We start from the raw sequence: 17,743 nt of genomic DNA, 5'->3' as shown, positions 1-17,743 counted from the left end.
GTGTGCTCCCAATTTTCAGTTGTGTGGAAGTAAGGTAGGAAGAAAATCTGGGTAGAAGTGATTGTATGGAAGCAAGGTAGGAAGAAAAGCTACCCAGTTTTCCTCCTACCTTGCTTCCACACAACCAAAAATTGGGAACAGTTTTTGATTGGGTGAATGACCTCCTTGTTTTATTGTTTTTAAATAGGTAAGGGCGTAATCCAACCAAAGCGAAGCAATTATAAATTCCACTGATTTCAGTAAGAAAGCTAGCTCTTGTGCATGCTTCCTCAAAAGTAAATCTTGAGTTAGTGAGCCTTACTCCTAAGTATGCTTAAGATTGCACCTTAAATATGTGTTTAACTCCACTGTTGCAATCAATGATACTTACTGTTGCAGTGAAATTACTTATCCTCTATAAATGATTGTACAAGAAGCAACTTTAACTGAGAAGCTAGAGTTTGATATTTATTACCAGCTAAAACATAGGGGCCATTGACATAACCTACCGGGAGGGAAGGCAGGGGTAAGGCTTCACAAACCTTGCCTTCCCCCCAGATGATCATCCTGTCCTTGATGGGAGTTTGGACCATGCAGCGCAGAGCAGGGCTGATCATTCTGAGGCTGGGACCTGTTATCCCAGCCTCCAGGTATTCCACAGTGCACCGCGCACCAAGCATGGTGCACTGGGGGATTCCCCCAGGGGACGGGTGCTCTAGGCCCCCATCTCTGTGTCAGTGTAAGCTGCAAGTAGCCTGTGCTGACACACGATCCCAGCAACGAGGTTAAGGTCTTAACTTCAGCTAAAAGCCGGGCTTCAGTGCTGGGTTTGGCACTGTGGCAGCACCAGAATCCATGTGGATCCCAGCGGTTCTCGCCTAAGCCTGGGCTTGGCTGCTCATGACAACAGCCTCATAGGCTAAGAAAAGAATGAACAGACTAACAGTCTCTTATGAAGACAGAGGGAGAACCTCTCAGGTTGAATTCAGGAGAGCAAGTGAGGAGCAGACAAAAAAACCCAAACTCCATTCCCAAGCCAGTGCATAGCTACACTCAAATATAGATAAGCATGGCCCATACACAGAACTGAGACAATGGGGTGAGTCATACAATCATCCTGGGCGGGCTGGAAGGGTGCAAGGTGTGGGGAGGCTAGCCTTCTCCCCAGACAACTGAACTTTCCTTCATGGCATGCCTCCCGTGTGCCCACATGGACAGCCCTGCTCCATGAAGCGCAGAGCAGGGTGGAGAGATCAGGGGCCAGAACTGGTTGTTCCGGCTTCCAGGCATCCCTCAGTGCAACGTGCGGCATGCTTGTTGCATTGAGGATTCTTCCATCAGACAGGTGCTCTATGCTCCTGTCTTTGACTCCTTGGGTTGCACGCCCAAGGAGTGGGCTACAGTCTTTGGTCTCCTTGGTTAGAGCTCTTGAGAACAGCCTCATAGTCTGTAGCAAATCCCAACACTTACAAGTGTAGATTGGATTTTTAAAAATGTAGATGTGTGGCAGATGGGGAGTTGCTAGTCCGGATTCCCAAGGCTCACTCAGATTCTGCCACAATTGTGAGAAGGAAGTGGGTTAAATTACTCGAGTATCTTCTTCTCTCTCCAAGCTTTTACTTCCATTCTTTTTCACCCTCTCTGGGCTCTGAGGCTGATCTCCCTGATCTGTGCCTGCCTTGCACTCTCCTCCTCCCCTCTTGAATTTGAATTTCTTCCTCTCTTCTCTAGTTTTCAAAAACCATGTTTGCTATGACATGTAAACAAGGCACACTATGTAGCCATTCACACACTCAAAACTGTTCAACCTGGGTTGGGAGCTGTGTGTGCTCCCAATTTTTGGTTGTGTGGAAGCAAGGTTGGAGGAAAACCCAAGGAGGAAAAACTACCCAGGATTTCCTCCTACCTTGCTTCCACACAACCAAAAATTGGGAGCAGACACAGTTCCCAATCCCAGGTTGAACACAGTTTTTGATTGTGTGAATGGCCTCACTGAATAGCATTACCCAGGATTTCCAACACACCATGGTTTGCAAAACCAGTTCAGATAATAATATAGATAAAATTCCTGGTTAGCAGTAACCACAGCTTGTTCAGTTCAGATGTCAAACTATGGTAATTGCAAACAAGGAAATGAAGGAAAGATCTGCACACAAGAGGAAAGCAGGGAGTGTGGTATATTCCCTGTTTTCTAAGCCATGCTTTAGAGAGTTGGAACATGATAAGGGTATTCACATATGCAGCCTAACCCGGGCTAGGGCAGCCCAGCCTGTGTTAGGCTGCTTGTGTGAAGTGGCAGGGGTGAGGTCACTCTTGGTGTTACATCCACACCAAGCCCAAATTCCAAGCTTGGTGTTTAGCCAAGGTTAAGTGAGCTTGTGGTTTGCTTAAACTCAGCCAGCGATCGTCTGGGCAATCGCCACAAAGTTAAACAGCTACCCCCCTGCCCACTGCCATTTCCGGCAGTGAACCGGAGGGAAGGAGTGGCTGCACTCATGCCCCAGAGCACCCTGGGTTGCAGGAGGGGGGAGTCCTCTTGCTCCCAGGATCTCCCTGTGCTGCACCACTGCTCATGTGGGCACATGGTGCAGCAGAGGGGAGGATGGCGGCTGCTCATCCGCTGGGGAAGGCAGGCGAGCTTCTGTCTTCCCTGCAGCCTGCCTGCTCTCCCCATCGAGGTCGTGTGCATGACCTTAATGTCTTAGTTGCAGCACTGAAATGATCTGAGTGAATAGTAATGCAGTCAGATGTTTGATCCAATGTGGATTCATTATGTGGCCTGAACATTATAAAATACATCATACCATACCAAAAGTTGTGTATGAACTGGATCTATATCTCCGTGCCCAGTTCTGGTGTAATGGACCAATTTTCAGATTCAGTATACAGGTGAAACTCGAAAAATTAGAATACCATGCAAAAGTTCATTAATTTCAGTAATGCAAATTAAAAGGTGAAACTGATATATGAGATAGACGCATTACATGCAAAGCGAGATAAGTCAACCCTTAATTTGTTATAATTGTGATGATCATGGCGTACAGCTCATGAGAACCCCAAATCCACAATCCCAGAAAATTAGAATATTACATGAAACCAATAAAACAAGGATTGTAAATAGAACAATATCAGACCTCTGAAAAGTATAAGCATGCATATGTATTCAGTACTTGGTTTGGGCCCCTTTTGCAGCAATTACTGCCTCAATGCGGCGTGGCATGGATGCTATCAGCCTGTGGCACTGCTGAGGTGTTATGGAAGACTAGGATGCTTCATTAGCGGCCTTCAGCTCTTCTGCATTGTTTGGTCTCATGTCTCTCATCCTTCTCTTGGCAATGCCCCATAGATTCTCTATGGGGTTCAGGTCAGGCGAGTTTGCTGGCCAATCAAGCACAGTAATCCCATGGTCACTGAACCAGGTTTTGGTACTTTTGGCAGTGTGGGCAGGTGCCAAGTCCTGCTGGAAAATGAAGTCAGCATCCCCATACAGCTCGTCTGCAGAAGGAAGCATGAAGTGCTCCAAAATCTCCTGATAGATGTCTGCGTTGACCCTGGACTTAATGAAGCACAGTGGACCAACACCAGCAGATGACATGGCTCCCCAAATCAACACAGACTGTGGAAACTTCACACTGGACTTCAAGCATCTTGCATTGTGTGCCTCTCCATTCTTCCTCCAGACTCTGGGTCCTTGGTTTCCAAATGAGATGCAAAAGTTGCTCTCATCAGAAAAGAGGACTTTGGACCACTGAGCAACAGACCAGTTCTTTTTTTTCTTGAGCCCAGGTAAGACGCTTCTGACGTTGTTTGTTGTTCAGGAGCGGCTTGACAAGAGGAATACGACATTTGAAGCCCATGTCCAGGATCCGTCTGTGTGTGGTGGCTCTTGATGCACTAACTCCAGCCTCAGTCCACTCCTTGTGAAAGTCCCCAACACTTTTGAATGGCCTTTTCCTGACAATCCTCTCCAGGCTGCGGTGATCCTTGCTGCTTGTGCACCTTTTTCTTCCACACTTTTCCCTTCCACATAACTTTCTATTAATGTGCTTTGATACAGCACTTTGGGAACATCCAACTTCTTTTGCAATTACCTTTTGAGGCTTTCCCTCCTTATGGAGGGTGTCAATGATGGTTTTCTGCACAACTGTCAAGTCAGCAGTCTTTCCCATGATTGTGATTCCTAATGAACCAGACTGAGAGACCATTTAAAGGCTCAGGAACCCTTTGCAGGTGTTATGGATTGATTAGCTGATTGGAGTGGGACACCTGGAGCCTAGACTGTTGAACCTTTTCACAATATTCTAATTTTCTGGGATTGTGGATTTGGGGTTCTCATGAGCTGTATGCCATGATCATCACAATTATAACAAATTAAGGCTTGACTTATCTCGCTTTGCATGTAATGCGTCTATCTCATATATCAGTTTCACCTTTTAATTTGCATTACTGAAATTAATGAACTTTTGCACGATATTCTAATTTTTCGAGTTTCACCTGTACAGCAGCTTCATATGTTCATAAATTTTGCTCCATCCTCTATTTTCACCAGCACACTTTACCTGAATTGTATGCTCCTGAAATCAAATTATTAGTCTTGGGGGACATTAGTAAGATTATTTAAATATTAGCTTTGCATACATCCTATTTGTAAAATTACCCATAACAACATTCTAGTTATAGTGCTGGCATTAAGTTATATTATTAGGGAAGGCAGGAGAAAAATGATGCTATCTTTAAAGCTACAGTTATCCTTCAGCTCAGCATAATAAAACCTTCGCATTAAATAGATTCTAGAAGGTGAGAAGAAGATGTAATAAGTATCCCTCTTGTTACCCAAAATTGTTGTGTTGTGTGGAGAAGATATAAACAGATCTCCCTCCTGTTGTTCTTTTTATTGTATGCCTCTCACTGAGTTGGGAGGGGAGTGGACAGAAGGCTGGTTAAGTCTGACAATGCCAATCACCGGTCTGTGTAGGAGACAGAATGCAATCATCCCCTTTGCCTCTGTTGCCCAGTCAGAGTGGGCAAACTGTCAATGTTCAAAGCACTGACCATCTGTTAAGTGAGGAGATCTTGCATGCATCTACTTTATGCATGAAGATCAAGAAAGAATGATTCTAACATGCTTTAATTCTAACATACTTTAATTAACATACTTGGCACAAACACAGGAGTGCTAAAGACAAGCATACAGAGTGCTAAAAATAAAATCACCTGGATTTCACAATTGTACAGAGCTGCAGGGTCAACCTGGCTTACATTCAAGCACTTAAATTTAATATTGGTTATTTCCCACTTTTTATATATCAGAATGAAATAATGTTGCTGTTGTGTTTCTAAGACTTTAGCATTATGAAAACATAATAACCTAGTAAAGATACAAATCAAATGTGTGAATTAAATTTTAAAATGAGGACTTTTCTCCAGCTCACATATTGCTGTTGTTTTAAATATACAAATTATAGAGTTGTTAAAATGTTTCAAAATGTACTGAAAGTAAGTTTGTGCTAGTAAAATGCAAAGAAGTGAGATGTGAACTTTTCCCATACTTTATTTTTCTGGTAGAAGTTTTTCCATTTCTAAACTTTCATTGGCTGACATCCAGACTTGCACTGTGCACGTGCAGCAGTGCGAGTTTCAGACTACATCTGTGCTTTCTTGAGTGGGAGAAGGGGCGACTTTCACCAATCTTCCCTTTCCTCTGAAGCCCACTATGTCTCACCAAAATATGTCTCTGAAAAAAATTTTGAGGGAAAAATTAATGCAATTTTTAGGCAAATAAGGGGTGAATTTGCATGGGAAACCTTTCTGGAAAATTTTCCAATTCAGAAATTTCCAGAAAACCCACATCTCTGGAAATGAAAGGAGATTAAAGTGTAAGACAGAATTAGAAAATATATAAAATTAGCCTTTTCCATACCAATTGTCCCAATTAGCTTATTATTTATTTATTTATTTATTTATTTTATTCGATTTCTATACTGCTCTTCCAAAAATTGCTCAGGGTAGTTTACACAGAGAAATAATAAATAAATAAGATGGATCCCTGTCCCCAAAGGGCTTACAATCTAAAAAGAAACACAAAATAGACACTGGAGGTACTGTGCTAGGGGTGGATAGGACCAGTTACTCTTCCTTCTAAATAAAGAGAAACACCACATTAAAAGGTGCCTCTTTGCCAAGTTTTCAGGGGTAATTTGTTACTGCAAATGACATTTGAACATGTGGTACAGTATGTATGTAGGAAGCAGTGTGGGCTATATCATCAAGACAGTGAGAGATACTGTAGTTTATACAGTATCTAGAACATATCTAAAAACAAACATATCTAAAAGGCTGACAAAATGGTGAGCAAAGATTAATTTTTCCCCCTTTTAGATTTCTGTCCCACTGAAAGACCAAGGCACAGTGTGGTGCATGAAGCCTCATTTCTAAAGCCATCATCATATACCAGACTGTACAAAATCTTTTTAGCCTATATGGCGCGGACGTTAAAACGTCAGGGTAATTCACTGGATGCTTCATGACAGTTGCAAGGAGTTCAGTGGTGCTGACAAAGATACATATCTCAGCCCGACCCACTGGACTATGAGTTCTGGTCCAACATGAATGATCTGGACAACAACATATCCAAATTGCTAGTGTGTGTAAATCTTCCTAACATGCATCTGTAAAGGCATTCCACAGTGATAGCATTTGGATATCTGTGAGACAGGAAAGCAAGCCTGGCCATTGTGTCTGTTGATTACACGTTTCACAAACATTGAGAAACAATGCTGGATTGCCCCTGCCTTCACAAAATAATTACCATCTGTCCCAAAGGCAAGTCATGAGACCTGGGTGTCATGCACTGGTCAGTTCATCTGAGTTCAGGCATTAATTGATTTCTTAATAAAGTGGAAGCAGACCCAGGCCTGGATTTCACATAATTTTGGATTGGTAACTCTGGGTCTAATGTGGTAGTCAGGTTGGCCACAACAGGTGGTGGGGGGAATAAATGTGTTATGTTAATTATGCAGTAGCCTGAGACAGAAGAGCTGTTCATGGAGGAAGAAGCAACAAACCGACAAGTAAACCTAGTGCTAGCCTTTCAGGGGGGATTAGCAGTGGAACTGCATTGGATCCAGTGTACCCAAGCCCCTCAAAAATATTCACATTTGCTAAGGAAGCAGAACCTCTTGACCTCTGTCCTCTACATCTTACTGCTGAATTCCATCTAGTCACTTTCCCTTAGGAAGCACAGCCTTAAGGTTTCAAGAAGGGTCAAATGTCTGTACTGACAGAGGGATTGTGGAGAGATTACCTGTGTCCTCCCCTGCCATTTCTGCATATTCCAGCAGTGTGTGGGCAGCCACCAATGTGCTATTTCAACTACTCATTCTCACTGCTATCAGAACAGATATATGCAGGTGTACTGTAGCCTGTCCAGGAGTGCAGCATAGAGCCCATTGGCTGGAGATGAGGGCTAAGGCTTGTAGTGCCAAGAGTGCAGTGAAACAAGAGTATAATGTTGCAATGCATACTGGGATTGCTTTTTGTCAACTTTATCTCTTACAGAGGTGGAGACTTTTTCTCTAAGAAGAGACCTTTTCCCTTAAAAAAAAACACATTGAAAAAACTATAGCGAATGCCATCATAATCCCAATGCTTGACTACTGTCTGTAATCCATCAGTATGAGGATGCCTTTGAAGATTTATTGAGGCTGCAGCTGGTGCAGAAAACAACAATTTAAGTAGCAATGTAGTAGCCCTACCTGTCAAGAATATTTTTTAAAGCAGGCCTGCACAATTTGTGATAACTGAGTTGAACCAAATGCATTTCACATAGGGCAGACACCCTATGCATTTCACAAATGCATTTCACATAGGGCAGACGCCTCCTAACCAGGGACTCAGTAAAGCTCCTGTTTATACTGATTGCCTGATAGTGCCATAACAGGAGACTCGTCAGGTACCTTGCACACCACAATACAAGTCTGGTGGGTTGCATTCTGCCTGGGGGATCTCATGTTCTGCAGTCCACATACTTGCATGGTTGGATGATGGCTGGCTGGAGTGCAAATATGCAAACAGCTCTAACTGTTTTTACATTTCTCCAATATCTACATATATGACCTGGGATTGCAGCATAAGAACAGCCCTGCTGGATCAGGCCCATGGCCCATCTAGTCCAGCATCCTGTTTCACACAGTGGCCCACCAGATGCCGCTGGAAGCCACAGACAGGAGTTGAGGGCGTGCCCTCTCTCCTGCCATTACTCCCCTGCAACTGGTACTCAGAGGCACCCTGCCCTTGAGGCTGGAGGTGGCCCACAGCCCTCTGACTAGTAGCCATTGATAGACCTCTCCTCCATGAAGTCATCCAAACCCCTCTTAAAGCCATCCAGGTTGTTGGCTGTCACCACATCGTAAAGCAATAGCATATTTTAAGTAATTTAGAATGTAGAACTGAGCTTTATCTTATTAAGACAGACAGAAAAAATAAACTATGTGGTAGAAAAACCTCATCATGCAGTTTAAAAAATATTGCATGCACTCTCTGCTTAGCTACAACTGGAGTCCTAAGTCATAATGTGATCCTTTCTGACCTTTGCCCTATTTTTATCCATTCAGATGTTGCCAGAGCAATTGAACTGCTGGAGAAACTACAAGAATCTGGAGAGGTACCAGGACACAAGCTACAGTCACTTAAAAAAGTACTGCAGAGTGAGTTTTGTACAGCTATCCGAGAGGTATGGTAATGAGGTTGTGCTGATATTTGGTGGGGGGGACTGTTGCGTTTAATGCTGGACAAATAGAGGAGTCAAGCAACTGCAAATTCTTCTGTGCTTTTCAAATACTAAGCATTGCTCTGTGAATTTTTTACAAAAGTCATTTGTTGACTTGTGTCCAGAATCACTATAGCAATGAGAACATCAAAGTTTGTAATATCACAAGAACTGCATAAGTCCTGATCTGACATCATCAGAATCCAGCAGGGAGATTTTCAGTTGGTCTTAGGGACCAGAGCAGATAACTTATTCAATAAATTTCAATGCTGTAGTAATGTCTAATCATACAGAAAATTAGGAAGAACATGGCGAGCAAAGGTGATTTATAGGGCTATAACTAGATTAAATAAGTATTAGTCTATTAATCATATGAATTTTAATAGATCAGATAAATCTGCATAAATTTGTACATGGATGAATAATCAAACAAAATTAATAAATTTGTACATGAATTAATAATCAAACAAAAAACAAAATTTGATGGAAAAAGCAAACTCTTTGTTTTTAGATAATGCCTGCACATGTCAAAGCCCACCACCTTAGGCTTTCCTCCTGTGCCATCTGTGGTTTTTGCAATTATTTAAATTAAAAATATTTCAGGTTTAAAAAAAAACAGTCTGCTGCCTGATTAATTGAGGTGGCTTTTGGATAAACTTATCTTCAGTTGATTAATCTAACCAGTTAATCGATGGAATGTTGCAGCCCTAGTAACTTGTCACCTTGTAGGCCACAGCAGAAAATGAAATGTTGACATCTGCATAATACGCAGCTGGGCTCTCCTTCCTTTCTACAATTTGAGAACTATTTACATTTTTTTCTAAGTTCAGGCCATGCTAAACATTAGATGACGGATTAAAGTACTCTGAAACTCACTGAAAAAACTACTTGAAAATTAGTTAATGTCCCCCTCCAATATCTTTATTGGCTGTCTGCCACAATTTCAATTTTAATGGTAATTCTGTTTTTTCCTTAAGCAATAACAAAATCAAGTACTTGAGTAGTACAAAAGCAATTGTAGTATGCAGAGCTGAAATATTGTTTTTAATGAAGAAATCTCTTGAAATAGAAAATGCAATGTTTGTTAGTGTAATATGTGATGCATTTGTGGTTTCAGTTGAAAGAGAATACTATTCCTTTCTTTTAAACAATAGTATTCTCTGCCCTTTGTTGTAGCTATCATGATGAGGGCCTTTAATATGACTAACTAAAAGCTTCTCTGATTGAAGACTTGGTATATTAAACATTTATTTTTTACATGATATAGATTGGTATCTATATCACGAAGAGAAGCTTTGATATCGCTGCAACAGCACTAGAAAAATTCCATCATGTTTATATTCATCTGTGAAAAATAATGTAGACAACAGCCGACATGTAGCCTTTTGAAACAAGTGCAAAACTCAGGAAACGAGAAAATTACTTAGACTATTTATTCACTATTGAATGATTTGCTGTTGGCTGAGTGAACTAAAAGCTATCTAGATGGACGTTGACAAGACTGTGTACAATAGACCAGAAGCTTTTATGGACTATTGTTGGGTTTTTTAACTGCTTTTGTTCCTCCAATTTGTAGCAAAATAATTAAATGCACTTTAAGAAGGTTATAATTGTACATTTGGTGAATTGGTGAAGTCTGAAGAAACAGATCACATGCATCAACTGGCATAAATAATACATTTCAGCATAATTCTAAACATGTTTACTTAAAAGAAAATCCTTTGGAATTCAATAGGACTTACCTTCTAGTGTATTTAGGACACTAAATTAGGGCACTATTAGAAAATTAACTAATAGTGAGAAAACAGCGGACTATCTGAAGTGATTAGTGCTAAAATGTACTAAGATCTCTATTATTATGGTTACAATTATTATGGATTGATGGTTGCACCATGATAAAATAATGACTTTTTAAGTTCAATGGCTTTTGGATTTTATTTCTACTCCAGCACAAGAAGGTGGGGAGAGTGAACTAATGATGAACAGAAATCACATGCTAATTTTCAAAAGTGCATTCACTTCTTTTAAAAATTGTAGGAGGCTGTTCACAGGAGCAGCCCTACCCAGGCTTGTAGGGCTGCTCATGTGAAGCATCAGTATCAAGTCCAATCTCAGCACTGCCCTCCCAGGTAGCCCGGGATTTTTGCCCAACAGTTTACCTGGGCCATGTTTACAGGGTCATATGAATGCTGAGGCTGCACTCAGCCCAAGCAGACACAGAGCCAGGCCCCTAGACCTCCTGACTCATGGTGGGAACCCTCAATGCACCATGCTCGTTGTGTGGTGAATTGTGGGATATCTGGCGGCCAGGATGCATTTTCCCAGCCTCCAGAATGCCGTGAGGCTCACAAAAGCACCGATAATATGGGTGCACAAGTCACACAGCCTGGGACCACACCAGATTGTCTTGGGGAGAAAGTAGATTCTATCCTGCCTTCCCCTTCTCGGGCACTCTCAAAGTTTGTGTGAATGACCTCTAGGTTTACTAAAGCCCTGGTCTGTACCTTGAAATAATTTCAGTAGTGGTGAAAGAGAAATATTCAAAAGGTACCATCACAAAACATACACATATCTCAAAGAGAAGCTTTGATATTGCTGCAACAGCACTAGAAACACCCTGTCATGTTTAGATTCATCTACGAAAAATACTGTGGACAGCAGTCTATGTGCAGCCTTTTGAAACAGGTGCAAAACTCAGGAAACTTCTCTGGCTTTTCAGTCTATCCCCAGACTGTCATATATGTCTCTTTATAGAACAAAATAGGAATTAAAATGTATTACAGGCTAGTTGAACTGGACTAGTCATAATCCTTGAAAATAAAGGAGGCAAAACAAAACAACACAAGTGCCTCAGGAATGAGTGTTTATGAGGAAAGATGTGAAATTGTGTTTTAGTGTCACTGAAGCCACAACATTTGAACTGAGACATTAGTGAATCCCAGTATGAATTAACTCTCCCTTCTTTCTGTTTTCTCCTTATACCTAGATAATCTCTTCTTAAACAAGACTCTATTCCTCTTAGAATGGAATAGCACAGATTTAGACTATTGCTTCAGTCTCATTCATGTTATATGTATGTTCAACACTCGTATGAGCGTACAGTGTACATGGGTATAGTTCTGTACACAGGTACAGTTATTCATATGTTATATTGAACACAGGTACAGCAGTACACTTCCTATCTCTAGCATGCATTGGAGAGGCCTGTACCCAAGTTCACTTTTAAAAAGAACTCAGGCACAGTGATTCACACCAAAGCATGTACGAGTGTACAGACATCTGTATAGGCATACAACGTAATGTCTAATAGGGCTCTTTTTCTTGTACAAAGATAGAGAGAACTCCCACAATCTAATCTTTTTTTTTTTCATTGAGGCAAAGGCTAATGTTTGTCTAGTTATGAAATGATGGCTGAAATTGGGTAGAAAGGTGCTAATGAGGCAGTTTGCTCAGAGCTAATTTAACTCTCTGTAGGGTCTGTATCTTTAAAGTGAATGTTCTCTCCCCTAAGAGAAAAAACAAAATAAAAATAACAAAACCTTGAGTCAATGGGAATTGGGGTGGGTGGGTGTTAGGTTCCTTGAGCCTAAAAAGGGTTCAAAAAAGAAATAAAGGGAAGAAAGTTTACCTTGCTCTCCAGGCCTCCAGCTCTCTAGAAAACCTCGCCAAAACCCACAAATCCTCCAAATTGTTGAGATTTTTTTTTAAATTCTGGGGGTCGGGGGAGGGTTGTTTTAAAGAGCCACAAAATGGCTCCGTGCTGCAAAATGGTGGCAGCATCGGAAATCATTTCCGGCCACCCAGAAACCACGGATAGGCAAATTTTGACTATTTTCAAAACTGCGGATAAAGAAACTGGGTCCCTATGACCCAACAGCAGATACGCAAAACCACGGGTGCCAGGACTGCGAATAATGAGGGCCACCTGTATAGGTAGCCATCTATACACAGGAACACCTGATTTTATTTATTCTCAGTTATCAAAGCTAGGGCTGTCCTAAGTCCCTGTTGAATTTGTAAGCGATAAGAGGGTCACAATTCTTGCTTTGCAATGTAGACAATACATGGCACTTCTGTGAGCTTGCCTCGAGCTCTCTTGATTTTAGGTGGTCAAACTGGTATTTATTTTAATTGCTGAACAAAGCCATATCTTCTATATATCACATTTATCAGAAAACCCATTGGGAAATATTTTACACAACCATTATTGAATTCCACTGCTTTTTGAAGCAGTCAGGCACTTTGTAAGGTAACATTCTCAGTCCAGACTTTTGTAAAACTGACATGCTCTATAATGTACAGTACAGACTTGTGTAAAACTGACAAAATGTTGAGAACTAATTTAAAAACAATCTTTACATAAAATTGCAACCTCTTATCCAGTGGAGGAAAGCTCTCTGGCTGACATCCAGACTAGTGTTGCACAAGTGCAAAGAGATCAGTTGTATGTCCAAAATTTCAGTGCTCCATGATGTGCAACTGCTATTGGAGGGCCTCATGCAACATATTGTTATCTTCTGCTAGAACAAGAACTAGTCTGGAACAGGTGTTCTTTCCTTTGTGTAATGTCACTGGTGCTAGTGCTAGCAATAGGATGTTGCTAGCAATAGGATGATGCAACACCATTTGGAATGTAGGTCTCTATCTTTTCAGAGATATGAGACCTTAAAATCCACTTATCGTGTATCTAGGTCAACCTGCTATTTCCAAATATTGGTAATAATATCTACATTGGACTAAATCAATGTGCTGGAAGTAGAACATTGTCCAGCCTCCAACTCTAAGGTAGGATCCTTCACACACCAGCTAGTTACAAATTGATCCATAATCCTAGACTTCAGTCTGTCACAAGCAAAGCACTAGAGTAAATATTGCACGGTAGAAGTTTTTAATAGTATTGTTGTTACACCCTGATGGTGTAACAACACTGGTGGTGACAAGAGTACAAATGCAGTTAAGGTGTATTGCATAGGTAAATACCAGCTTCCCACAGAATAACAAGTATGATCCAGAACACAGTCACAGTCAAACACAAAGAAAGAATGGAGCAGGGAAGTTGGATGCAAACATGCTTGTAGACAAATTATTTAACTAGCTGGAGCTAATTAACTTAACTATCCTCCTTCCCGTGTCTAGTAGAAGGAAATTATCTAGGCCATCCTACAGAAAAATGTATCGCTTCAGGAGGAACTACATCCTGAGGCTATTCGCATGATCAGGAGAAACTGGGCTAAGGGAGTTTATTGGATTGTGTGTTGCCGTGGTGTGGCTTACCCCTCCTGCTGTTTTTCCCCCTCCGGCGCTCTGTTTTTTGACAAACGTTTTGGGGCGGCAGCGTTCCTCCCTGCTGCCCCTGCCCCCGTTGTTTTCCGGAAATACCAGAAGTAGCCACCGTGCATGCACCTGCTGCTGCTGCGCGTGCTGCGCACAGCACACATTGCATGTACATGCGACATGCACGGCACCCATGCAACGTGGGTGGCATGCGGCGGCGAGCAACAACGGGGGCAGGGGCAGCAGAGAGGAATGCTGCCGCCCCAAAATCTTTGTCAAAAAATGGAGCACCGGAGGGAGAAAAGAGGCAGGAGGGGTAAGTACAAACCACCCCCCATCCTTAAAGGGAGATCCCCTGGTGCCAAACCGTGCCTCCGCGGTTCCGTGCGCATCCCTACCTGTCAGTATAGAAAATACTGTGCTAGATGGACCAATGATCTGACTATGTTCCCGTGATGAATAAAGGAGACAGAACAGAGACATTCCTAGCAGAGAATGGGAAAATCTATTGTCTCACTTGAAGTTATTTCCTTTGAACTATCCAAATCACACACCCTTCAAAAGGTGTCTCCAGTCAGTGGAATATGAGTATATGGAAATGCTTGCAGTAAATCAAGTGCAAACATTTCAGGACAGCCAAGATGCTGGATCAAGGCAAGCCTGCTTTGTGGCCAGGATGTATACCAAAATTCTACACAAAATATGCTTATTTCTCCTGGAGGAATTATTTCATGAAGTTGCATGTGGGCATTTTATTGTGAAAATGAAGTGTAAGCTCCCTTGGTATAAACGGCTGGATTTATGCACAAATTAATGATATCCATCCCTTCCCAAACAACCCATAAACAAGGCTATTAACAACTATTGTTCCTGCAGATATTATTAAATCTCTAATATAAGTCCCTGTGTTTGCAAAACTGATTTTCTTATGCAATCAATAGGTCTCTTATAAAATAGGAAAGATTACAAGCTTTGCATAGAAAATAAAAACAAAAACACCCGACTTCTACGTGCGCACTACACTTTCCTCAAACTGTCTGATCATCATCTCATGAAATTTGGTAAATGAATGTGCTTTTACTATTCATTTTGAATTCATGAAGAAAGATTTAGAGACACACATTCCACTGTTGCCAAGGACTTTGTTAATGGTGAATGAATACATTTCTGCAGGAACATCAATATGCAGATTTAATCGATTTAAAGCTCCCATGCCTGGAGCAGATCTCAGTCATCACATGAATGGCTTTGCTTCACAATTCTAGCCCACTCTGTGCCCTTCTGAGTTTGTTTTAGTAAAACTGTTAGTAGATTGTCTAAATAGATAGGTACAGTATATAGGTACATAGGAAGTTGCCTTGTACCGAGTCAAACTATTGGTTAGTTTAGCTTAGTATGGTCTCCACTGACTGGCAGTAGTTCTCCAGAATTTCAGAGAGGGTTTTTCCCCAGCCCTATCTGGAGAAGCTGGGAGTTGAATGTTAGACTTCCTGTGTGCAAAGCATGGGCTCTACCATTGAGCTGAGACCAAAGAATTGTATGTTTGTAAAACCAAATGTGATGATACAGTGTAGTAATTGTTACTAAGGATATACTTGTGTAGTGGATTAAAACCTTTGTCTCAGAGCAAGCCCACATGAGGGGGAAGAAAAATGCTGAATCATCCCCTCTATGCTTTCCAAGCAAGGCTTCTCCTTAAACTTTCCTGTAATTTTTGGTAGGTTCTAAAGGCTGCCACCACCACCCATTTATCGACAGAGCTTGACACACACACACACACACCAGGCTTGGGTGGAAATCCCAGGGAAACTCTCTTCCTTTTGCTATTGGGAAAGTATACAAAAACCTTCCACGCGCAAGCCTACACATGGTGAGAAAACTGGTAGATTTTCAACTGCTCAGTGTCTGAGGCGTGTCTGTGTGCACCAGAATGAGACCTCCATCCCCTTTCCTTTGTTAAAATGCACTCGGAGAGGTTTGTAACATGCAAAGAACAAAAAGAAAAACAGTTTTTTTCAAATGTGACAGAGTGCTTCTGTCTGAGGCTTTCTCAGCTTTTAGTTACAGGTAAAAATACTCAGTAGATCACAAAAATATTTCAAAAAGCACCCCAGTTGATGTTGGGGCAGGACACTTTAAAAATCGTGGTTACCCAGCTGCCAAGACTGGGTATATATTAAAAAGCAAACGTATATATTTAAAAGCAAAAGCACACCTAAAAGCTTACAGGTAAACCATCATAGAACAGTATCATGGATATACAAAACACACACAAAAGAAACTTAAAGTCTAATGCAAAATCTGACTAAACAGACTTTCCCCTATACTAATTCCCCGAAGCCAAAAGCCCTGGCTTCCTTTTTTTCTTGAACTCACCAAACTTTGGTAGAGGATTCAAGCTTCCTGCCCTCTTGACTTCTCAGGACCTGCAGAGTTCCTTCCATGAGAACTCTAGCTTTGGCCATGAGGGACCAAAAATGTCATTGCTCCTCACTAAGCCTTTCCTCCCATGCTTCTCTCTAACAAAAAAACTGTCCTTCCCCCCCCATCGGCTTTCTAGGTCCCACCCACCTGGTGTGCTGATAGGCTGAGCCCTGGAGTTCACCAGCCTGTCAGTCAGGACAGGGTTCACTTCTGATAAATTCTTTAGGGGAGGGCTGGCTGATCACTACAACTTGTCAATAAAAAGTTCACAAAGAGGTTTAGATTGCAAAAGGAATGAGAAAAATAATGGGAAAACTATTCCCTGTCCCAAAGGCACTCACAATTTAAAAGGAAACACAAGAGAGACACCAGCAACAGTCACTGGAGGGATGTTATGTTGGGTAGAATAGGGTCAGCTGCTATACCCTGAGAGCCTTCACTTTAAAAGGTACCTCTTCATCTAATTAGCAGGGCAGTCATTATGAAATAATGAAAATGGCTGCATCGTGAATTGCATTGCAGGTGTTTGTCCAAACACAGTCCGGTAACCTCTGGATTCAGATTAGTGGAGCCACTCCCTCTTCCTTGTCTGCTGAGGCCAGATCCAAGCAAGCTCCGTAGCACTCGCATTGCCAGACAGTGGGCAAGGTGTCAGAATGTCTGCAGGATGGCAGTCCCAAACCTCAGGATGGAGCAGTGAACACACTACAAACTCAAGATTCAAACTGGACATTCAAACCACAGGTCACTTCGGCTGCGAAACTGCTTTTTCATTCATTCAGACATACAGGAATTCCATCCCCTGCCCTATTAAACTCTGATTTTGCATTACATGTGAATGGGGTCAATATCTCATTTTCTCTGTAGGAAAAAAAAACACCTTACTGTATCATACTGTAAAAAAATATAAGAGTTGATCAGTCTTATTAGGGGAAGTGGGGGGACGAAAAATTATGTTGTTCTTACCCAAATCAGTGTTATCACAGAAACAGAAGTTCTAAATTTAAATTTAACTACATACATTTCTGTCTTTCCTTCATATAGATTTCACCATTTTAAGGTGAAATTTGCCTGTTGTATCCTTTCCTAGCAAAGGCCCATTTAGTTCAAAGCCATGCTTATTTTATTTTATTTATACTTTTATACCCCTTCCTTTAATGAGGAGATTCTCACGATCCACCAACAGACAAGGAATATAAAGATCAGGAAAACACTTGCCAAATACCGAGCTCTCTCGAAAAAACAGTCTTGTCCCGAGCGAGACAGAACTGGAACTGGGAGGCAAACCCTCCTAATTCC

At 41.6% G+C, this 17,743-nt stretch overlaps 1 protein-coding gene across 3 annotated transcripts in view; it reads left to right on the top strand.

The window, feature by feature from the left end:
* The window catches only part of LIN7A (lin-7 homolog A, crumbs cell polarity complex component), a 68,162-nt gene that overhangs the window by 18,355 nt on the left and 32,064 nt on the right, over positions 1-17,743 (top strand). The window contains exon 2 of one of the 3 annotated variants that reach the window (XM_053257758.1): positions 8,592-8,684. In XM_053257758.1, the coding sequence (XP_053113733.1) occupies positions 8,592-8,684 (93 nt within the window). Of the gene's footprint in view, positions 1-8,591; positions 8,711-17,743 lie in introns of those variants that run through there. The other 2 variants (XM_053257757.1, XM_053257759.1) reach the window with 2 other exon arrangements.

The sequence above is a fragment of the Hemicordylus capensis genome, chromosome 5 (assembly GCF_027244095.1).
Source record: "Hemicordylus capensis ecotype Gifberg chromosome 5, rHemCap1.1.pri, whole genome shotgun sequence".
Classification (NCBI taxonomy): Eukaryota; Metazoa; Chordata; class Lepidosauria; order Squamata; family Cordylidae; genus Hemicordylus; species Hemicordylus capensis.
This window is presented reverse-complemented; position numbering and strand designations above follow the sequence as displayed.